The sequence below is a fragment of the Spermophilus citellus genome (genome assembly GCF_964194105.1).
Source record: "Spermophilus citellus genome assembly, chromosome: 15".
Taxonomy (NCBI): Eukaryota; Metazoa; Chordata; class Mammalia; order Rodentia; family Sciuridae; genus Spermophilus; species Spermophilus citellus.
In genome coordinates, this window is record NC_138195.1 from 72,423,999 (window position 1) to 72,449,253 (window position 25,255).

At 36.4% G+C, this 25,255-nt stretch overlaps 1 protein-coding gene across 1 annotated transcript in view; it reads right to left on the reverse strand.

Moving 5' to 3' along the window:
• Window positions 1-4,924: 4,924 nt before the first annotated feature.
• NT5C2 (5'-nucleotidase, cytosolic II) overlaps window positions 4,925-25,255 on the reverse strand; it is an 85,318-nt gene continuing 64,987 nt past the window's right edge. Inside the window, 16 exon segments of the mRNA XM_081267397.1 lie at window positions 4,925-5,971; window positions 5,973-6,185; window positions 6,733-6,909; window positions 7,064-7,124; window positions 7,244-7,295; window positions 9,165-9,335; window positions 9,983-10,049; window positions 10,300-10,407; window positions 11,714-11,755; window positions 12,822-12,905; window positions 15,290-15,343; window positions 15,848-15,941; window positions 16,969-17,026; window positions 17,160-17,251; window positions 22,786-22,881; window positions 24,411-24,528. Of these exon segments, the coding sequence (XP_081123523.1) occupies window positions 5,936-5,971; window positions 5,973-6,185; window positions 6,733-6,909; window positions 7,064-7,124; window positions 7,244-7,295; window positions 9,165-9,335; window positions 9,983-10,049; window positions 10,300-10,407; window positions 11,714-11,755; window positions 12,822-12,905; window positions 15,290-15,343; window positions 15,848-15,941; window positions 16,969-17,026; window positions 17,160-17,251; window positions 22,786-22,881; window positions 24,411-24,528 (1,523 nt within the window). The 3' untranslated portion in view covers window positions 4,925-5,935.

Below are 25,255 nucleotides of genomic sequence, written 5' to 3' on the forward strand. Positions count from 1 at the left end.
TGTTTACAGTATACTTACACTTGTCCTGTAGATGGAGACATTTCAGTGAAGAACTGCAGACAAGACTGGCTTTTGAGACCCTTCCTGACCTAACTACCACTCCCACCTTACCAGTTGTTACCCCATTTCCTCAAAGTAGAACAAGGTTTATCCTTATCTAGTTAAGTTTATCTTCTTGGGAGCCTGTTTGTTTTTCCTAGTAGCAGGGTACAAAGCAGCATCAGGCAGAAGGAAATCACCGCAGAACATTCATTTCTAACTTATAGCCTTGGTTGGGTTTTCTTGCTGTACTCACTCTAGGTGAGTCTTTAGCTTAACTCGGGAATGCCCAAATAAAGTGGAGGCATATTTTCCTACTCTAAAGGATTTGCCTAAGCTTTTCCTCTGCATTCTTGAAGCTACACATGTCAGTTCATTCTTATAATTTATTGTGATATGCCTTGGCTTTCTATTTTACATAAACCATGTTCCCCAGAGCCTCTTCTCAACTTGATGCTTCTGAGGAAACAAATACTGATCTAGAGGAAGTGAATGATACAAACTGAATGACCTTTTCATAGCCTGGAGTTGATTTCTGGAAACTTAACTTTTTTGAAAGTAGTTAAAACTTAGAGGCTGACTCCTTATTAAAATCAAAAAGTTGAATTCTATAAGATGGCTAATAAACTCATTTTCTTTGTTTAACTGCTTTAACATTTTCTCTCCAAGGGTCACACATCTTACTCATATTTTCAAGAAGTCCCAGGACAAAGATGGTGGTAATTTTTCACTGTAACTTTCTATTGGCATGCCATCTCCTCTGGTAGATGATTATGAGGCCTGAGAATGCAAGTTTTTAAGGGGGAATGAGTTGCCAGACTCCTTTGTTGAAGTGGTTTTCTCAGTAGGGTGCTAGTGATTGTGAAGTGTTCAAACAGTAGACCAACACTGTACAGGAACTTTTAGACTGAGCCACAGTTTTGCTACATCATTTGAGTTCTACATAGTGGGTCCCCCAATAGTTACTTGCTTCAAAATAATCACACCACAAATCAAAGGTTACAATCTGGTGAGAACATTCTCTCAAAAAAGAAGTCTGGACATTTAATAAATATTTTCACTTTGGGGAGGATTTTCTTGGCAAATTCTCTTTCAGGTGTCTTGGGAGCTTGTGAGGCTTAGACTGTTCCATCTTCTATGATAAAAATGTCAACTCCATTATGTTGTGTGGGTTCCAGTTTGTATTGATTCTTTTAGGCCTCATTTACAAACCTTTGGGGAGAACAGACCAAATACAAATACAGACCAAATATGTGTGTACCTATATTTGTACCTAATTTGATTCATGAAGCAATCTATCTCAGCCACTCTTATTCTATTAATAAGTTGGAACCCAGGTATCTTTATTGTGTGTGAGGAAAAAAAGGGACTTGAAACTGGTTATTTGGTTTTACATTGGAAAATACAAATTACTTAGACATGTGGTCAAGTCAGCAAGTTTGAAATTAAATGTTCTGAGTTCAATCAGGAGTACTACTTTGTGTTAAAGCTCTGCTCAAGAACTTAAACTACTGAATATCACATCACTTCACCACAGGAACATTTTCTGAGAAATGTGTCATTAGGTGTTTTCATCATTGCAGGGACATCACATGCATGTACTTATACAAATAAGATGGCTGCAAGATTACTAGGGAATATAATCTTATGGGACTTCTATGGTATACACAGTTGACTGAAGTGTCATTATGCAGAACATGGCTTGTGTTTTATTTTTGAAGTTACATACCTTTGTCTAATTATTGTAGCCTTGGGATGAAGACATTCTGTCTGAGGGCAGGAAAATGGTGGAGAAAAGAAAAGTTGTATTGTTCATTTTGTAAACTAACTTTCTATTTTTAGGTTGATTTGCTTTCTGTTATTTTTAGATACTCTGCAGTGAGAGAACAGTGTGAAATGTTGCTTTACTGTTAGTGACGGTATCTGATGGGCAGTGTAGTTTCTGGAAATCACCTGGCTCTGCTTTCTGGCTGCCATGCATGCGTCATTCTTCTTTCTCATTAGTAGTACGCTTGTTCTTTTACCTTCAACCGTGTTGCTTGGGTAGTTCCATGGCAGACATTTCATTCTCAGGGCTTCCCAAAGTTGTATACCATTTGAAATTGTTCCATTTGAGGAAATACTTTTAAGAAGAGCTGGATGGCCTAGTTACCAAGAAAGAATGTCATGAGAAACATAAGCATTGAGTCCTAAACTACAAAACCAAGTGAGGAATGAGGCTGTTAATGATATGGCAATAGCTGGATCATAGTTACCATTTTTCCCACTATTAGAGAGGTTAAATAGTTTCCATAACCTGGAATTTGTGCCCCTGGGTTCAATCTTCAATGTTGCAAAAAAAATTTAAAAAATCTATAACATGGAATGTGGGCAGGGTTCCTACACTAATATGCAGTTGTTTGTCTCCAGCTATTTGTGGTGAATACGCAAAGAACTTTAAAATGCCCAGGCAGCCTTGAAAAAAGAAAAACTATATGGCTTTAGAGTTGTTGACAAAATATTTCTTAAAAAAAAATAAGCCTGATTTAGAAATATCTAAACATGGATAAAGTACTTTTAAATCTGACATGTAACTGCATGTGGCTTTTATAAGCAGTTTCTTAAAAGTAACTCTAACATGACTTATCAGTCCTATTTAAAACCCCTTCTAAAAGCATCTTAGGAAGGGGTAGCTTTGGAGGGCTTTGCTTGACTATTTCAGATCTCGGCAGACCAATGCCTACAGTAGAAGAAAGTAGTCTTTGGTCAAAAACACTACTAAATCTTTTTGGCTTCAAACCATTCCTGAGATATTCCACCAGAGCTTTAACTGACCATCTCTGCAGATGGTCAATTCCTCTCTGAGAGAACCTGATAGTGCCTGGGTTTGCTGTGCCTCTGATCAGTTGTTTCATATGCCTAGGTCCCTGTTAGTACACAAGCTTGGGAGTACAGTCTAGCACTCAAAAAGGATGCCTGATATTCTATAAAACCTATAAATTGATGTTTTCAGAATAGCTATGAAAAAAGTCTCAAAAGATAGTTATCTAGAGCTGGGGTTGTGGCTCAGCAGTGGAGCGCTTGCCTAACACTTGTGAGGCACTGGGTCTGATCCTTAGCACTACATAAAAATAAATGTATTGGGGCTGGGGTTGTGGCTCAGTGGTAGAGTGCTTGCCTAGCATGCATGAGGCACTGGGTTCAATCCTCAGAACCACATAAAAATAAAATAAAGGTATTGTATCCCCCACAACTAAAAAATAATATATTAAAAAAAATAAAAGTATTGTGTCCATCTACAAGTAGGAAAAAAATTAGAAAAAGATGATTGACCTAAGTTCTTCAGGGCTTAAAAACAAAGGAAAAGTATATATTTTAAATTCAGCTTTCTTAACTACTGGCAATAGAAATTCACGTTTTAAAAAGTCCAATTATAATTGCTCCGAGTGCCAGCCCACAATACTGACTCCATAGCACACATTTAAGAAGAGTATACAGGCTGGGCATGGTGGCACATGCCTATAATCCCAGTGGCCAGGAGGCTGAGACAGGAGGATCATGAGTTCAAAGCCAGCCTCAGCAAGGGGCACTAAGCAACTCTGCCTCTAAATAAAATACAGAATAGGACTGGGGATGTAGCTCAGTGGTTGAGTGCCCCTGAGTTCAATCCCCAGTCCCCTTCACCCACCCACCCCCAAAAGTGTACAGGGTTAGGGTTGTAGCTCAGTGGTGGAGCATTTGCCCTGCATGTGTGAGGACTGGGTTCTATCCTCAGCACCACATAATAACAAAGTTATTGTGTCCAACTTAAAAAATACTTAAAAAAAAGTATATAGAGAAGTACCACATTACTCTGGGTCTTACATTTTTTTGTGTCTGTATGGTGCTGGGGATGGAACCAGCAGCCTCATACACGCCAGGCAAGTGCTCTACCACTCAGCCCCTTGGGTCTTAAGATTTTTTTCATAATATGTTCTGGTGGTCCTGAAGAAAGCTATGGCTAACAGAGGAATTCTTATTCCACTTGTGTGCTTTCCACTTCTTAGACCTTGAACACACAGAATCCTTTGGCTATTAAGAAACTCGTATATGAACACAATATAAAAAGTGTGGAAAATAAAGCAAAGTGAACTTTGCTGTGAAAGGGAAAATATGTAAATAAAATAGCCCTGTAGTTATAATAAGCCATTTAAAGATTTGAGTTTGAGAAAACTTCAATCTATATAAAACTGGGCAACGTCTTCATCTTGGATGAGAATAACCAGTTACAGCAACCACATTGTCTAACATTTTTAAAAAGATAGCATCTAATTTTTATATGCAATAGCATTTCTAAAGTTATTCTTTCAAAGGAGCATATATTCTCCATAGATTAAGTCATGCCATGAAACACATTCTGACTGCAATCTAAAGTGCAAGTCATGAGGCATGGCAACTTTGGTTATGTTACTGAGCTGTGTTGCCTACCCACAAAATGATTTTTTTTTTAAAGCCTCACCTCGAAGTCCAATACCAAAAAACATTGTGAAAAAATTGAAGCCTGTGAGACACTATAGATATAATCATGTTAGATCTTCCGAGTTCTGGGAATGTGTATCTCCCGAGAAATTGTCAAACTACTATCACTAAGCCAAACCTGAACCCACTTGAAGACCAATAATAATTATGGTTGTGCTATAGAAGGGGTCAAAGTCAATATTTAGAAACATTGCATTTTATTGAATTCTAGATCAGCTAGTCTAGTCTCCCCTATAGACCAATGACAGTAAGATTGGAAGAAAATATATGAAAGTTAAGAATCTATTATCACTGTTCAAAATGTTGGAACAACTTTCACTGTACTAGTGAGGCATTAATAAGAGCCTAAAGTCTACAATAATTCATTCTTGCTCAAAACAAGAAGTGATTTCATTTAGAGTTCTGAATTTATTCTCACTGATTTTGCTATTTGCATTAGTAAGGTTCTGGCTTAGAGTCCTTTTCCCATTCTCTAATGTTCAACTTTAAAATACAACAATCAACACTAGAGCTTAGAGAAATGTGGAATTGGGTAGCAGATGCCACAATTACAGCCCATCCTGATACATCTTACTTAACCATTCTCTAATATAAGAAGGTTTCTCCTCCTCTTTTCTGGGGGCTTGCTCCTTTGTCATTTCAGCTAAATTCCTTTATAGATTTATTACAGATGAGAAAAAGGTTTTAGATAACAAGTATTTGTGCTATCAACCTAAAAAAATGCAGAAAGAATAGGACTTTTATATGTCAAAATAGAATCCCTGCAGTCCACTCCAGACTGGTCCTAAAACAGAGAATACTTCTGCAAGGTTACTGACAGAGCAGCAGCCTTGCCAGTCATTGAGGACACTTTAAAGGCTTATGAAAGGAAACTTGACCTCAACAGAAGACTACACTCAATAATGGAAACAATATATTTCTCCACTGATATACAATACTGTGTAATGCACTGAAAAAGTTGGATTTTAAAGTAATAGAACAATTTGAAACAATACAGCATTTTTGGATGTCTTCCCACTAGTCCTTGTTACACTCGAAACCCTTCACCCTTAGTGTATCCAGATACACTATGACATACTGATCATAAAAGACAAGCAAACAGTGTCACAAGCCACATGGAACCATCTGCATGCAGTTCAGCCTGACTTTACCCTTACTTCCTTCCAATACAGACTCCATTACAATTCTGAGCCATCTGCAAAGAATATAGATACACAAAACTAAAACAAGTATCTCTCTATGATTAGAATATTTTAAAGTCTTTAGAAACTTTCCAGACGTACCTCTGATGGAGCACCCCCACCCTCCTCCCCAGTAGAACCCAAACAAGAACATCCTTTGCTCCTGTGGGTCCTGCCAGAACTTGTTTAATGGGTGTTCAGGGTTTTGGTTTTCCTCCTTATTCTTCCTCCTCCTCCTCCTCCTCCTCCTCCTCCTTCATCATCATCTTCATCATGGCAGTGTGTAATTTCCTGGGGGGCCAGTGGGAAGAGGTTGGGGGGTTTAATCTCACTAATCGACCTTGTCAACTGGTGTCGCTTATAGTCGGTGTCTTTAAAATCCACTGATGTGCGGTTGCGGGTGGCAAGTGGGGACTCCATCTCATTGATATCTACGTGTGTGTGCTCCACTGTTGACTCATGAGGCATCTAGAACAAAGCAAGAAGCTCACTACATCCAGTAAAGCAAAAGAGATACTTCCCAAATCCTAACCCCTTTTCCCCTATTATGTGGCCATGTAGAGTTATATCAGACAAATCATTTAGATAGACCTTTACAAAACTACTACCTAAAACTATCTCTCTTTCTCTCTACTCCCAAAATAGTAAACCTATCTTTTACTACAGCTGGAAACTGGGTAAGACAGAGAAGACTATTATTTTCAATTTCACAGCCAGTCCTCAACAGCTCAATATCAGAACACAGGAATATAGAAACCACATTTCTTTGAAGTAATATTAACAAAAGAATAAAGTCTTCATCATTCACTGTAACTTGTAATAGACTTCAGAGAGTTAAGTTATATTCTCTAAGTTTCAATATCTTGATCATACTTTCTGAAAGGCCCTTGTGCAACCACATAATCTGACCCTAGGCTTTGCACATAAGAATGTTCAAATTGTCTCCTGTGCAGTCCCACAAAGCTGGTTGCAGATCTTAAAGTGTATCTTAACTATCAAAAGTAACTTTATTTACCAGGACATGGGCAGCTCTGAAGAGATAACTGAATGGGTAATACAGCAGGTTGATGAAAGATGCGGCATAGAGATCAGCATAACGCATCACTTGACTGGCAAAGAGTGTCTGCCGGGAGCCACTACGAAATAGGCTTCCCATCATCCCATAGCACATATCCATGTCATGAGTTACTTTCTAAAAAAAAAAAAAAAAATGGCAAGATTGATTTTCAGTTCATTCAAGAAATTATTTATTGGGCACCAGCTATATGCCAGTCCCTGGAAAAAAATAAAAAATATGAAAATCATTTAACTCATTTTCTATTTTCTCTCAAATCTAGTTTTGATACCTTTATACGTCTCTGGATGGAACTAATGTCTGGGCGCTCATTGCTACTGCTGTCAAGGTGCCTGAAGATAAAGAGAAAAACCCTGTGAAAATCTCCAGAAAGAACATTTCTTACACCAAAGTGACTCCCAAAAAGGCAGATGGTTTTTAGGGAAGAAATTTTTAGAACTGAGAAACTTACTTGTAGAGTTCAGCCAAGAAAATATCCAAGCTCTGAAGTTCTTCAAAAAGGGCTAAAGTTTGGAAAAGAAAAGAAAAGTACTCAGTTTTTAACTGACACTAAAACTTCAGTAAAAAGTTGTACACAGGACCCAATATATATAGCCTGGACCAACATGTCACAGGCAGGTGTATAAATGATCTCTATCTCCTTCAAGAAAACCCATGATAATCTGTTTGGAATGTGGCAGCAGCTCAACACCTTAATTACCTTTTCTTCTATTTGAACACCATTGACTACAATTTTTTCTTCCATCTGTGTGCTCATTCTGAGCTTGAAAAATACCAATTCCTACCCTATCTCAGATGTAGTCAGCAAAAAGCAAGTGTTAGTAATCCCATTTTTAGATAAATGAATGAGAATGAAGTGACTTGTCCAGGGTCACAAGTACAGGAAATAGTACAGCCAAATCAATTAGATTTCTGAAACTTCAAAGATGGAAAGTTGAAAATACAGATGAAAGGACAGCCAGAAGATTCTACTGATAGTACAGACAGCAGAGATAGCAACAGTTAGTATCTGCATGTTTTCCATCTGTTGTAACCCTTCTCAACCTGAGTTCCCCGAGGGAATTAAGCCCTAAGACATCTATTTTTTTTTTTTTTCTATTTAACAAATGTGAGGACAGAGAGATTCCAACATTTCCTGCTGGTTCTCAGGAGGAGCCTTGGTTGAGAAGGGTTGTGATGTCTATCTTCTTTATACACATATTTCCTAAGTCTCATCAGCATTATGAGGTAGGTGCTATTATTATCATCCCCATTTCAATATTTGAGGAAAGTAAGGCACAGGGTATTCTCAGTAACTTGCCTAAGGGTATGCAGATTTTAAAGGATAGATTCAGGGTTATTACTCAAGGCAGGCCAAATTTCTGGAGTAACTTTCACCATATACTTGGTGATACTCAGTAGGGCTGCATGAAGAACTTGTGTATCAAACACCTTTATGTAACTATATCCCCATAGCTCAATTTAATATAGTATATGTCCTGCAAATATACAGTGTGGCTCAGTCCAAGAATATAATTTGTCTTCATTCTCTATTTTTCAGAAGAGTAAATAAATACCAGGAGGTAATTAATGTTCAGAACTGTCACCCCCCAGAATCTCAGATAATATGGGCTGTTAGGAGAGAATGGCAACTAGGCATGGTTGGAGAAATATAGACTGCAGAGGAAGTGGAGCACAGGTTAGCAATTACAAACTGTAATACAACATGTAGCACTATGCTCAGAGAACACCAAAGTTTTCACAGTGAGGTCTGACACCAACATTCTACACTTAACCTCAAAGGGATTTAAGAAGTTGAATAAGGGCTGGGATTATAGCTCAGTGGTAGAGCACTTGCCTCCCACACGGGAAGCACTGGGTTCGATCCTTAACATCACATAAAAATAAGAAAAATAAAGGTATTATGTCCATCTATAACTAAAAAAAAAAGAGCAAAATGGAAATAAAAAAAGTTTGAATAAGATAATAACCTCTTATATTTATTAAAATTCTGGAATTCTGTGAAATAGATGAATATTCTAATGGGACTATCAAGGCCCATCTTTTGACCACATCCGATCCCCTGCACAAAAAGTAATGGTTTATCAAAAAGGAATGAATTCAAAGGTGGCCATTTAGATATAAACTAGCTATTTCAAAGATTTATAAAAGGGGCTGGGGATGTGGCTCAAGCGGTTAGCGCGCTCGCCTGGCATGCGTGCGGCCCGGGTTCGATCCTCAGCACCACATACAAAGATGTTGTGTCCGCCGAAAACCAAAAAATAAATATTAAAATTCTCTCTCTCTCTCCCTCACTCTCTCTTAAAAAAAAAAAAAAAAAAAAAAAAAAAAAAAAAAGATTTATAAAACACAATAATATAACAGTCCCTTACAACTCTTGTCAGTCCAGACATGCAGCTCCTGTGCAAGTTCAGGAATCACCAAGAAAGTTCGCCACCCTTGCCGTTTCTTTGATTTTAAAATGTCTCCAAAAATGTGATCTCCAATATACAAAATATCTTTGCCCTTGGCTCCCAACAGATCACAGATTGTATCAGATGAACCTGAAACAATGAACATAAGAAAAAGATCTCCATGTTAAAGCGAGCAAAGTCCACACCCACTTAATACTGCGATTAATTTTACTCTTATTTAAGGGACAGACCTTTATTAAAGACAAAGACTTGCCATTCTTCCTACCACTCTTTTTATTGCCTGTAAGATAAAGTCTTCAGCTCTACTGTGCTGACTAGAACTCTAATACCAAATCCTACACAATTCTATCTCAGCTTAAGTAAATATAACCTTCAAAAGCACAACATCACCATTTTTTTTTTATCACAGATCAGCCACTAAGTTAGCTTTGTTCAAGTGTTTAACATAATATGTATCTGTGCACACACAGGCTACTAGAAAACTCCTGAGACGCACCCAAAATTATTCCAAAAAGCTAAAATAAATAGGTAAAATAAAGAGGCGGTGGCGGGGGGAGGGGGGTGGCTGAACCTACTAATGAAAATAAAATTCTTTCTCCTTGATTTTTATCAATTTAGTGGGTGACTATTTACCTTTGGTAAACAGCATCTCTAAAATACTGAAGAGTACATGTAGCACTATGCTCAGAGAACACCAAAGTTTTCACAGTGAGGTCTAAGCGAAGATGATACTGTGCAAAAACATTAAATAAAATCTTTGGAAGTTTCTGACTTACCTCCTGAGTAGACGATGCCATGCTGTAGGGGGCCTGTGTATGTACCAATTTTCAGCTTGCCAGTTTTCTGTGTGAAAAGAATATGAACTTTGTAATACTTTATCATCCTGTTATAATCTACCCACAGCACTACTTGGCAGGCAGCCAAAGACATGGCACTCATTTTTTTCAATTATTAGTTTGGTTTGTTGGACTAACTTCAGTTTTAAGACCAAAACTATAAATTTTAAGAGAAATATGGCCATTAAATTAAAAGTATCTATTTTCTTAGGGAGAGTGGGAATGGGGGAAGAAGACAGATTACCCTCTCAACTTACAGTATCTACTTGACGCAATACCGTGCCTTCTCCAAAAAAGAGTGGTTTCCGTGCATCTACCAAGATCAGGTCAAAGTAGGACTGCCATGGTCGATGGGAGCTCCCAGGCTGGTGAAGGAGAACCAGTAAAAACCAAAATACCACTCCTTAACTTAAGACACTCACATGTAATCTTGTTCAAATATAAGGAATTCAGCAGTACTAAGTATAACCAGAAGATCTCACTATTTAATTTTTAAAAATGCACTGTGTCTAATTATAAGCCACATCCTTCTGGAAACAGGTGTAAATAATAAACTCAAGTAATCTCTACAGCTGGGCGTGGTGGCACATGCCTATAATCCCAGCAGCTTGGGAGGCTGGGGCAGGAAGATCCCAAGTTCAAAGCCAGCCTCAGTAACTTAGTGAGGCCCTAAGCAACTCAGTGAGACCCTGTCTCTAAATAAAATATAAAAAAGGGCAGGGGGTGTGGCTCAGTGGTTAAACATTCTTAAGTTCAAATCCCTGGTTCCCCCCCCAACCAAAGTAATCTCTACATTTTAAATCATTTAATCTCCTGAGTTCCAGTAACATATCACAGCAATTTAACATATGAAGGTGTGCTCACAATCTGAAATGTATGAAAAAGAGCTAGGGAGAGATGTAAGTCAAGGGACAGATTAAGAGGGAGGTTTGATCAGCATTAGAACTAAAGTATATAAACTATTATGGACCATATCAGGAAATTTTATTTGTTCTTAGAGTGATGGTTCTAGGTATATACTAGTCTTTGGTTCATATAACAAAGTAGTCACAATAATGTAGAAGTTATGCCCATTAAAATTATTTCTATCCTGAAGAGAAGTGCACATTAATTTGGGGTGATCTCAAAACAGGGATCTGCTGATTTTTATTCATAGAAGTCTAGGAATCAAATTCTACAAGTATATGACTAAGTTGTAATGGGTATTCCTTAAATCTAAATATAGCCATACTGTGGGAATGAAGACTTCTTTGCTAAATACCAAAGTTAACTGTTCTTTGGGCACAAAACTCAGCAATGACTTAACAGCAGAATATAGAAACTATCAAGAACACATATAAATTTTCTGTTCCTATTAACCAAATATATTTCTCAACCTGAATATTACTTTCATTGCTATACAAACTTGATAATTCCACACAGAACTTCTTAGGCATGAAATTATTCTGATCCAATCTTACTAAATTCCACTTGAATATCCTTTTTTTATTTCAATCTGCTGAATATTCAAATTGCTAATTGTTTTTCTTTTGTTAATGAGAATTAAAGAAAAGGTTTAAAATCTAGGACTATTCTGGGTAGTTCCCACCCAATTCCTTCACCTAAATATTCCTGAATGATTAAATGCATTCATTATTACTACAGCAACGATCTATTAAGTTAATGAAATACCTTGGGGCCATGTGGGAAATCAAACAGGTAAGTCATAATTTTCTGGAAAAAAAAATGCAAAATAAGGTTCACATACTACTTTTGCAAAGGATATGCAATAATTTAAAAAAAATCAAAACCTTTTCATAAAATGTCTTTTTTCAATATAGAATTCATTCACCACATTCTTATCTCTTCTAGTTTATGACAGTGGAAGCTAGAAATTAATACTTCATCATACGAGACAACCCCCCCCCAAAAAAAAACCCCACAAAACCTTATGAGATTCTCAGATCTATACAGATTCATACATATATCCCTATTTATTTTTCCTACAACACAAAATTTGAGATAAGGGGCATATAAGGTAGGGGCACAGAGAAAAACTAATGACTTATGGAATAATATATTTTAAAGTTTTTACAAAAATGAACTGGAGGGAGAACTTTTTACTAACACTATTAATTTGTAATTGTCTCAGCAGAAGTAAATAAGGAATTAATATTAGTTTTTTCACATGCTTTAATCACACTAAAAAACAATTTCAAAAATAAGAGGTAGTAGTGGGCCGGGGCTGTGGCTCAGTGGTTGAGCACTTGCCTCGCAAGCGTGAGGCACTCGGTTCGAACCTCGGCACCACATACAAAAAATAAGTACATAAAATAAAGATACTGTATTCATCTACAACTAAGAAAATATTTTTTTAAAAAAGAGGTAGTAAATTCTGATATCTAAAATTCAAAAAATCTTTGTACCACTTACTACTATGGAGCTTCCAACATCAGGGAAGTACAGAAAGTAAAGGGTACAATTTCTTAGGTTTATATAAATGATGCTCCAAAGAGAAACAGAAGCCATTTTAATCAGCACAAATATTTTAATAGTCCCAAAATTAAAATCTTCAAGTAACCAACTATAATCAGGGAAAAGAGTCATAAAGAATAGAAAAAATTAGAAGGATTCTGATATGGCCCTTCTCCCTATACAGTTTTGCTTTTTTCACTCTGCTTTCAAAATAAGATGACAGAAACTACTTTCATTTAAAAACTTCTGTCCTCCTCATTATTTTCAAGGTTCTTTAGGCCAAAATAATTTCTCTGCATAATCAATATGAATATTAAGCACTTACATCTGTATATTTATAGTCACTGTTGGTGGCAAGAAATACTTTCCCTACTTCCTTCATCCGGCTCAAAAGCAAAGGCAGTTTTCCCTGAAATGCAGTAAAAACAAAACACTAAAACACAAATACTTTCATTTTGGGGTAGTCATATACTAGATTTTTGTCCCCTAAAATAGGGGGTAGGGTAAGTCTTTTAAAGATTAGTTGTTGGTTTCAGAATTTTGCATTTAAAAGCTCCCGTAAGCGCTATACATGAAAAAAAATCTTAATATATGTAGTATACAAACTGTACATAGCATCTAGATTCATATGTAAAGTGACTATAAGGACATTAACATATTTCCACCTTTCTCATATGGTCTACCTCAAGAAAGAGTTTAAATTACCTGTGATTTCCTGAAGTATACGAGATAGATATGTTAGAAATCCCGAGAAGTTTATTTTAAACAACACCAGCAAATTTGCTATTGGAGATTATTAGATATAGCCACATTACGTATATACTAGGGTTTTACAAGCACCTTGCAGAATGTAATGGCAAGTCCAGATAAATCTAGAAATGCCCATGCCCACCTGCAGATAAGAAAATTCTAACTGCTGATATGTTTCTTTAACTGGAAAGAAAAACACCTTTTCCTTCTCTCACAATAAATAAATAGGTTCCTTTGCACAATTCTCCTGAACTATTTTGGTTTGGATATGAGGTATCTCCCAAAAGCTCAGGTGTGAGACAATGCAAGAAGGTTTAGAGAAAAAATGATTGGGTTAGAAGAGCCTTAACCCAATTAATGAATTAATCACCTGATGGGACTGAACTGTAACTGAAGGCAGGGGCTGTGTGGCTGGAAGAGGTGGGGCACTGTGGGCATGGCTCTGGGATATATTTTTTGTCTGGTGAGTGGAGTCTCTCTCTGCTTTCTGATCATCATGTGTGTGAGCCCTTCCCTCTGCCACACTCTTCTGCCATAATGTTCAGCCTGACCTTGAGCCCTGAGGAATGGAGCCTACTGTCTATGGGTTGAGACCTCTGAAACTGTGAGCCCCCAGTTAAACTCCCTCCTCTAAAATTGTTCTGGTTGGGTCCTATAGTCACAGCAGCAAAAAAAGCTGACTAAAACATGGACCCTCCCCACTTAATGTTCTTCTTTGAAACAATGTGGGAAGGAGAGTGAAATAGGAAGTACAAATTCTGAAAATAAAAAATCTTTACTGTAGGGGCTGGGAATGTGGCTCAGGCGGTAGCGTGCTCATCTGGCATGCGTGCGGCCCGGGTTCGATCCTCAGCACCACATACAAACAAAGATGTTGTGTCCGCCGAGAACTTAAATAAATAAATAAATTCTCTCTCTCCTCTCTCATTCTCTCTTTAAAAAAAAAAAAAAAATTAAAAAAAATCTTTACTGTAGTGCTTGGAGAAAATATTGTATTCTGCTATTTACATGCTATAGAAAAGAAAGAAATGTCTGAACTTGGGACCCTGTATATGTTTACTTTTTATTTTGAAACAATTTTAGCTTATAGAAAAGTTATAGAGGGATTGGGGTTGTGGCTCAGAGACAGAGTGCTTGCCTAGCATGCGTGAGGCACTGGGTTCGATCCTCAGCACCACATAAACAAATAGATACTGTGTCCACCCAAACTAAAAAGTAAAAAAAAAAGTTATTGAAATAAGAGTTCCCCGGTATTCTTCCTTAAGCTTTTATTAATAGTAACATCTTATTTAATCACAGTATAATTGCCAAACCTAAAATATTGGTAAGATACTATTAATTTATTACATTATATTTTTTTAAAATGTAATGTTTCCCACTAATCTTTTAAGGTATTTTAAAGCCTTCCTCAATATTTCCTATTGATAAGTTAAAGGTATTTTATTTTTCAAAAAAATTTTTTTAAGTTCTTGATGGTTCTTTTTTAACTTACACGCAGTGCTGAGAATCAAACCCAGTGCTTCACACATGCTAGGCAAGCACTCTACCACTGAGCCACAACCCCAGCCCAAGGTACTTTAAATAACAGTCATATACATGTACATTTTTTTAGATGGTCCAGTGTCTAGTATAATGCTTCTTATTTAAGTCAGATTTGGGTGTGAATCTTGCCTTTACTACTTACTAACTGTGTAATCTTAGGGAAGATATTTAATTCCTCTATTTCTTAGTTTTTTCATTTATAAAACAGATATAACAATAATATATTAGATGATATAATGGTGATATACACACAGTAACCCCCTAGTTGCTATGTTATAATTAGATCTACAAGGACAAATGAAATACTAGGTCTTCTTGCTTACTAATCACACAAAAAACTAAGACCTATGTTCTAGTTATTCTTGGTGATTATGCCTTGCACATATTATGTCACAACAAAGAAGTATCTTCCTTGTCCATTTCATTATGAACAGGCTTATTATTCATTTCTTTAATAGGTAAAATAAGCTATGTAGATCTGTTTCTCCCTTAATTACTTACATCTTTGACTACATACTTCTCAAGATTTTCAACTGTCTTTTCCTTAAGGGAGCCCTGGGGAAAAGAAAAAAAAAAAAGCTAAGAAAATAACAAAATAAGTTTTTTTTTAACATGTAGTTCACAATAAAAATTGTGTTTACTGTCAACCAGAATGAACTTAAGTGTTTACCAAAATGGAAAAAAACAAATAAAACTAGAGGGTTAGGAAAAAGTAGTAGATATGATTTGCTGCAACTCTGCCACCAAAATCTGTCTTCAAATATGAAACTGTCTACTTTTCTGCAAAGATTTGTTAAATATAATCTTTTACACGAAAATCTCTAGTGAGTTTGAGAAATGAAAACTCAATAAAATCTAGAAGCCAAGTTTCACCAAGTGAGGAAAGGTGGCTAGGATGACCAAACAAGAACAAATATATTCTAGAGATCTATCATTAGGCAGGAAATCCCTTCACCCCCAACCCGTTTTTATAAATGGAAGAAAAATTTTGCTCCATTTGCACTTGAAAAGTAAAGACATGCCAGACAGTAAGCAGGGGAAGCAGCAGCTTCTGAGTACCTTGTAATGAACCCAGTCAACAGCATCTCTTACATCTTGGAACATACTCCGGTAGGACATGAAGAGGTCCCCATCTTTAAATCCTGTCTCACAGCTACAGAAAGATAAAAAGAATGTGACAGGGAATTCAAAAGAGGATAAATAAAATGAATGACAAAAGTTACCCAGGGGACTCAAAGATTCCAATATCATATGGGTATGGCTGTGGCTAATTAGGAAAATAATTACTCCCTAATAAAAATCCATTTTTGACCACCAGAAATTGCCATATGTTCAATGGAATACAATAACTCTGAACAAATACAAAGTGATAGAATAATATATAGAATGGAAGCTAAAAGGTCAAAGTAATAAAATATCAGGTTTTTATTCATAACTTTTTAGAAACAGGTTCTCACTGAAGAAACATCTAAAACGTACAATTGGTCATTTAGGTTCTTTCTACCCTGACTTCTTTCTGACATTGTCCCTAGGTATAAAGATAATGTCCATTTTCTTAGTGACTCAGCCTTCCACCAAATTTAGTGTCTTGAAGTGGGTAAGGACTAACATAAGAAGTTAGCAAACTCTGACATATATGGCTACAACTTCAGCAAAGGCTATCCAATTCCCTATAAAAATAGAGGATAATTTATTCAAGACTTAAGCAAAAAATTGCTTCAGGGAAAATAAGCAGTATTTATTCCTCAATGAAATCTTGCTGGGCCTGGGAATGAAACTAAATTACCATCCCTGAATGGCTCCTGGGTAGCTGCTGTGAAATGAGTCGGGGGGTTTTAGTGTAATTCTGCTTGGACAGATAATCATCACACAAACCTCCCACTCAGTTGTCACAATTAGCACCTCTGCTGGCCGTCTTCATTCCCAGGAGAAGCCAATCAGAAGTGGTCCCTTCCAAACATGGCTGCAGCACACTGGCAAGGAGAGGGGCCGTGTGGGAGGTGAGAGCCTGCATGGAGCTGCTGGTGCTGTCCCATCTCCAGGCTGGTAATGTGGCATCTCTCACTAGCACTAAATTCACTTTAGAAAAGCAGAAAAGACCTACAATGGCCAGTTCTCTAAAACCCTGTACATTAATTTTAAAAATCAACTGGAAAAAGAAAATTGTAGCATATACACACCTGGTATATCTGGGACAATTAGTAAAAAAATCTACTAGGCAGGCCAACAGGTAGGTCTCTGAAAAATGAAGAATAGATATTCATAAGCTATAAGTGAAATAATTCACACATTTTATTATCTCCTTTGAGCAAAGACAAATGATTATGGAAAGAAGGGAAAGTACCAATATACAAGCATAGAATGAGTCTACCTGGTAGATTGAATAGTGTGTTCAGAATGTAAAATCTTTCAGTGTCATCTCGTTGAATAAATTTATTTGGATACTGCTCTCTAGTTTCTGGCCTGAAAGAAAAATTTGAAAAATTGACATTCAAAAAATTAACATGACTGGAGAATATTCATCATTCAAAAATTCATTCTAGGGGCTGGGGTTGTGGCTCAGTGGTAGAGCACTTGCTTAGCACATGTGAGGCACTGGGTTTGATCCTCAGCACCACATAAAAACAAATAGAGAAAAGTATTGTGTTCATTTACAACTAAAAAAACAAGAATAATTCATTCAAATATTTTGATGGTTATGTACAACACAGGGTTCCAAATATTAAACATGGGTAACTAGAAGATGAACAAGCTCAGGTTCTAGCCTTAAAGAGTTCTCAGTCTGGGAGGGAGAAACATACACATTTAAGTATAATAAGATTTAAAACAAAATCACAACTACTACAAGAAAACTGCAAAGAGCTATAAGAAAACTGAGGAAGGGGAAATCATTTCAACTTAAGGGGTAGAGAGAAGCAAATGAGAGAAGGATAGGAAAATCTAGGATTCATGAAAGAGGTGACTTATAAGCTAAGCCTTAAAAGCTAAGAGGACCAGCTGAGAAACAAGTCCAATTTTAGTACAGGTAGTGAAGCAGAGGAAAAAAAAAAAAAAAACCGCCAGAAAGATGGGCTGAGGCAGATTATGCCACTGTTCTTACACTTCATTCAGGACAGTATTACTTATAGTTTTTACACAAAGGGATTCAACTCATCAGAATTAAATTTTAAGAAGATTAAATTGGTATCAGTTTTGGAATAAAGTGCAGAAAGAAAATGCAATAAATGGCCCAAAATTCTTCCCAACACTTTGCAATGCAACTTTATGGTTTCTCCCATTAGAACTTCAGTCTATTTCTTCATCCTTAAACATAGGTGTAAACAGCAGCAAATGGGATCTAAGCAAAATTGGAAGACACCGTGCACAATGGCTTGCCCTCTCCTGCTGCACATGGAACCCTGAGACTACTATGTGAATAACAGTGAAATGGTCCACTAGGAGATAAAAGGATACATGAAGAAATGAGGAACACAGCCAACAGCCTGCCAGTTGCCAGACATGTGAGTGAGGCTATTCTAGATCAGCTGCCAGCTGATCCACCAGCTGACCACAGACATAAGAAACAGCCCGGAGATATCAGCTGAACAATCCTAGAATTGCACAGCTGACCTTCATAATTTAGAGCTAAATAAAATAGTCACTATTTTTTTAAGTTGCTAATGAAACTTTATTTTATTTATTTATATGCAGTGCTGAGAATCGAACTTAGTGCCCCACACATGCTAGGCAGGCACTCTACTACTGGGCCACCACCCTAGCCCCCAAATAGTCATTTTTTTAAGTCACCAAGTTTGGGAATAATTTATTATGCAGCAAAAACCAACTATAGAAAGTAACAGAAAATCAGGTGGTTAATGCAGTAGTCATGAGACTAAGTAGAGCCTGTCCTAGCATGCTATCAGAGGAAAATAAAGGAATAAATGCATTTTGAAAGACTGCTGAGGAAATGAGTAAGACCAGACAACTGTATGGGTGTGGTAAATGAGAGACCTAAGAGTCAAAAATAATGACAATTATGCTTAGGTATCTCTTGAGAAGTAATTGGAACTGCTAATAAAACATGATGGCTCTAGGTTTAATCCCCAGTACTAAAAAAAAAAAAAAAAAAAAAAAAAAAAAAGAAAGAAAAAATATCTGGATAAGAAGTGGACATAAAAGTAGTTCTATTTTGGCTATACTAAGCTTGAAGTAAAAAAGATTCATAGTAGGCAATCAGAAACAAAGATCAAGATTTTAAAACAAAGAGTCAAATCTGAAAGATAAATGGAATCATATATACACCGGTAATAGATGAAATCATGAAAACTAATAAAGAAACTGAAATTGGAACCATGGAGGATATTTAAGGTGTAAAGAAAAAGTCAGTGAAAGAGAAATTAAGTTAAATATGCACAAGCTTCTTGTGAGTGAAATGAAACACTTCAAGAAAAAGAAGGGAACAATATTAATAAAAAATATTTCAGAAAAGCTAAAACAGACAAAGACTAAAATATGAAGATGTAAAATTCTCAAGCCAAATGTGGTGTGACACACCTGTAACCCCAGCGGCCCAGGAGGCTGAGGCAGGAGTATTGCAAGTTCAAAGCCAGCCTCAGCAAAAGCAAGGCACTCAATGACTAAATGAGACCCTGTCTCTGAATAAAATACAAAATAGGGCTGGGGATGTGGCTCAGTGGTCAAGTGCCCCGAGTTCAATCCCTGGTACCCAAATAAATAAATAAATAAATAAATAGATAGATAGATAGATAGATAGATAGATAAATTAATTGATTAATTATAGTTCTCAGTGAATATATGAAAATTAACAAATCTAAATAAAAGAAATCAAAGTTGGGGCTGGGGATGTGGCTCAAGCAGTAGCGAGCTCGCCTGGCATGCATGCAGCCTGGGTTCGATCCTCAGCACCACATACAAACAAAGATGTTGTGTCCGCCGATAACTAAAAAATAAATATTAAAATTCTCTCTCTCTCTCTCTTTAAAAAAAAAGAAAGAAATCAAAGTTAACACTGAGTGACTTGGGTAAATTTCTGCTTCAATTTGTTAACTGCAAATGGCATAAATTCCAGTTAGGCATATAAAATCTTATTATCATCCTGTCTTAGTTTCCTCTTAGTCATCCTTCTGAAATAAGAGGTCCTAATAAAAAATAACTTTGTAGAATACCTCATCTTCTAGTCTTCCAAATTTTATGTAATGAAAAATAAGAGGGAAGGGAATAACAATACATATTCCTCAGTGAAGTTTAGTAAGATGACATTGTTTTCTTAAATGTAATATACTGTTCCATCAGTAAAGAGCAATTCCTCTATAGAGATAGTTAACATTTATTAGGCAGTTACTACCCAAATTGACATATATGCAGTTAGAAATTATATTTTGTTTAAATATCAAATCATGCTTGTATGTATTTAAAATTTAAAAATCAACTCAGGGAGAGATAATACACCATAAAAGTAGGACAGTGCACTCAGAGTAGGAAGAAAATAATTTAGTGCAGATTACTGCTAACTTTCTGTGACCCACAAAATAACACCTTTTTTGGGGCTGGAGTTGGAGCTCTGTGGTAGAGCACTTGTTTCGTATGTATGAGGCACTGCGTTCAATTCCCAGAACACATATAAATAAGCAAATAAAATAAAGATCCATCAACAACTAAAAAATATTTTTAAAAAATAAATTAATTTTCTGAAAAATTAATTTCCAAATTATTAGCAAAACGTGTGATGCCAGATGAAGCCCTGACTTCTTTTGGCCCTGTCCATCAATAACCATTTCTCCCATTTTATCCATCTTGTTTCTCCTTTCCAAGGACTTTCCCTTTTGACTCAAAGAACTGTAGTGTGTTGTTTGAATGATTCTGCATTTACTCATAAATTACATGTTTTTGAAACACCATTAAATATGTTTCCAGGGGAGCTACTTGGAAACTTTACTGAGGAAGAGAGGTAGGTGGTTGTGAATCTTGAATTAGTAAATGTGACTGAAAAGCTAAATTAATGAACTGCTTTTCTTCTCCATCTACCCCTCCATTAATACAAAAATTCCTTTTCAGACATTTGAAAACTGGTTCATCCTCATTGGTATTCTGAATAAAAACAACAACATTTGTAAATAAAAGAGCTTAGGTTACTAGTACTACATGTAGTCATTTTATGTTTAAATCCTACTTCTTGATATTTATGGATGTTGAAAAACCTCAATGAAAGGACAGTGGCTATAACCTTTTTTGGCTGCCCAGATAGGTCAAGGTGGATGTTTACTTCACACTGTTCTCAGTACGTATTATATGGGATATCTCTGAGCATATGTAATGTCAATAATACCTGAAGAGTATTATATCAGATGATCAAATTCTAAGTGGGTCACTACTATGACCTCAGATTTAAAAAGTTTGGTACAATATCTTCTGGCAAGTACCTTTTGTGATAAGAGGCACTCAGTTACCTCCTACCTCTTACCACAAAAGGTATTTGCCAAAAGACATTGTCTTTCTATTTACAACTCTGCTGTCAAGAATGAATAACAGCCAGGTGAAGTGGCACACACCTGTGAAGACAACAGGATCAAAAGCTAAAGACCAGTCTGTGTAACTTAGGGAGACCCTGTCTCAAAATAAAATGGAAAAGGTCTGGGGATGTAGTTCAGTGACAGAGTACTTGCCTTGCATGTGCCATGCCCTGGGTTCAATCCTTAGTACTCCAAAATAAATAGATAAATAAAAATAGAAGTTGCTGTTCTGTCATACTGTGTCAGTATGTAAATACTGTGTCAGGCAGTAAATAGAGAAAACACAAAGTCATAATTATAGCTGTTGTCAAATTGTGATATTGTGATTTTTTTTTAAGAAAAAACTGATATGTTTCACTAAAAAAATTGTATACACCAAATGTTTTTATCTGCTATTTTCCAGGTTGAAAACTCAAATTAGTGACATAATATCCTGATTATGAAAATAAAGTTTATCCTTGTTTTATATATTATTACTCTTTCTCTCCCTCTTTTTTTTGAGTTGGGTAATAAATGTAGATGCAAATTATATTTTGTTTAAAGTAAGTGAATTTTAGTTATATAGCATCCAGTAAAGCTTTTTTCCTTCTTCTTTTTACAGTACTACTATGGATTAAAGCCAGGGCTTCATGCATGCCAGGCAAGTGCTCCACCATTGAGTTATATCCTCAACCCCCTTGTATTTTTATTTTAAGACAGGGTCTGACCAAATTGGCCCAGGCTGCCCTCAAACTTATGATCCTCCTTAGCCTTCCAGAATCTGGGGTGTGCGCCACTATACCTGGATCAACAGAGTTAACCTTGAAACTTGTTTGAGCTCAAGGACCCTTCTGTCTCAGCCTCCTATGTAGATGGAAATACAGGCACACGCCACTATGCCCAGCTTTTCTTGTATTCATTTTTTTTAATATTTATTTTTTAGCTGTAGTTGGACACAATACCTTTGTTTTATTTATTTTTATATGGTGCTAAGGATGAACCTAGGGTCTCACATGTGCTAAGTGAGCCCTCTACTTCTGAGCCACAACTCCATCCTCCTTATATTCATTTTTATCCCTATGTTTAAAATAATTTTTTTAACCGTATGAATATCTGAAGCTATTTATTAGAACGTTAAAAAACAATGTATTAGCTTTTAAAAATCTTTATTAAATTGCTATAGTTTAACCACTGAGCCACATCCTCAGCCCATTCCCCTGCTTTTCGTATTTTTTATTTTGAGACAGGGTCTGGCTAAATTGCTTAGAGCCTAGCTAAGTTGCTGAGGCTGGCTTTGAACTTGTGATCCTCCATGCTAGGGATTGAATCTGAGGTCTCACACATGGTAGGCAAAAGTGCTTTATCATTGAGCTACATCCCCAGTCCAGGAATAATTCTTTAAAATAAATAGGAAAGTACATCTCATCTGGAAAGACAATGTCATTTTCATATTGTTTGACTATAGAAAAAACAAACTCTAGAAAGAGACTGAACATTCTTTGTACTTACCCTCTTATGAAATTAAATCCATGTGCACAGACCAAGAGGTTTCCATAGGCATCGACTTTCAAAAGATTTCCATATAATGTGTCAAAGACAAGTCCTCTATGTGAAAATAATGGCATCATTGATAATGCAAAGTAATATGTGCAATAGTTTTATATAGTACTACTCAATCACCACAAGCCAACCTCCTCTAACTCAAGCTTTGTAGCGACTTAGGTGTATTCTAAAACAATATAACCTTAGAGGCTAAAGTATGTAAATAAAATCTTTAAAATAAATCCCAGAGCAATTACAAATATTTATTCCAGATAAGTAATCATAAATGTTTTCTATTATGAATAAGGGCTTAATCAAACAATATAAACTATAATTTCTACCAATACAACTGATATCATTCTAAAATAGTCTTTCCATTTCCTGGGATAAGTGAGCTGCCCTATATTTCTCTCTTAAAAAAAAAATTTTTTTTAATTGTAGTTGGACACAATAGCTTTATTTTGTTTATTTATTTTTATGTGGTGCTGAAGATCTCCCACATGCTAGGCGAGTGCTCTGCCACTGAGCCACAACTCCAGCCCCGATATTTCTCTTTTTGACACTGTGAGATATATATCATGGTATTTCAAATAAATATCATCTTTCTTTTTTGAGGGATGCATACTGGGAATTTAATCACTGAATACCTCCCAAGCCCTTTTCAGTTTTTGAGACAACGTCTTACTTAGTTGCTGAGCTGGCTTTGAACCTGTGATCCTCCTGCCTCAGTCTCTGGAGCCACTGAAATTACAGGTGTGTACTACCACACCTGGCAATATCATCTTCTGTAATTTTAATTTTTGGGGGAAGGGGGCAGTACTGGGAGTACTGGGGATTGATCCTGGAGCCTTAAACATACTAGCCAAGCACTCTACACCTAAGCTACATCCCCAGCCCTTTTTTTCTATATTTTATTTGGAAATGTGGTTTTGCTAAATTGCTCAGGCAGGCCTCAAACTTGCAATTCTGCTGCCTTAGCCTCCCAAATCACTGAGACTATGGGCATGCCTTACAACACCCAGTTTAACCCTAAATCTTCCCTATCAAATCCAGAAATGCAAACTGTCTAAGGTGGCTCTAAGTATCCAGTAATTGTATTAGTAAAACACATAACTGCTCTCTAAAAGCCAAAGGTAGGACAGATAGGACCATCTGTGATGCTGCCCATCAGGATATTGGTTTTGGTACTAGAGATTGAACCTGGGCGCTTTACCACGGAGTTACATTCACAGTGTTTTTTATTTTTTGAGACCAACTCTCACTAAGTTACTGAAGCTGGCCTCGATCTTCTAAGCCTCCTGCTTCTGCTTCCCACATCACTGGAATTACAGACATGCACCACTGCGCCAAGCACCATCAGGTGCTTTCTCACATCCCTAAGTAGGTCATCTTCAACAGCAATAAACCGAATTCAATTCAAGAACACAGAAGATATAGTATATATGAAAGGTTTGTGGTAATTCTAGAATTAATACCAACCCCAAACAACAAGGTATTATGTGATGTATTCTTTTAGTCAGGGATAAATTTGGGATTACTAATTTGAGGGATAGAGGAAGTGGTCTTAAGATAAAAATATCTTGAAAAATTACCTGGTAGGGAATGTAGAATCATAAGCAAAGCTGAGCAGCTCCTGGGGGTAGCCAATAGAAACTAATCTCTCCACAGTAAGCTCAAAGCCAAGGGATTCATACTCCGGGGACTTGTATACTGCACAAAGAGGAGGTTCTTATTAGTCAGCATAAAGAACAGCCCATTAAAAGAAGGCAAACAAGTGTGTTTCTACTCTTTCCTAATTCTTCCTTCCTCCTCAGTCTGCCATTTCGGTTTTTCCCCCCTCAAATTCTATGTTCTGCACAGCCCCCATTAATTAAGAGTATTCAATTATTAATCTGTAGAAATCATTCATATTATATCAGGAGCAGCAGTTAAAAGAAGTATCAAACATTTCAAAATAGTTCCTTCATTCTCAGGAAACCTAAACATTTTTTTCCTTTTATCTACTCTTTCACTCTCACAATCTGAAGGCAAAAAGAATATAGCTGTGATATTAACTGTAAGAAAATAAGTAAACAGAAAAGTAGATAAGTCTGGGTTTGTCAAAGGCTTCAGTGATGTTCACAATTGACGTAGGAATCTTCAAAATGAGCTTTTTTTAAGTTTATTTATTAAATTCCTATTTGGTTTAATATTTGCTTTATACTCCTTTAATCAATATATCTGTTCTACTTGTCAGATTAACTTGTGTTTTGTCAACTCTAACAATGTTATAGGCTTCAAAATTGCATTTTATAAAGAATTAGTACAAACCAACCAGAAAAAGACATGCCTGAGACAACAGGGAAATCCATATGAACTGGGAATTAGATATTAAAGAATCATGACTTCTTTTATTATACATGATTATGGCAGGGTGGATACATGCAAGTATGTGTAA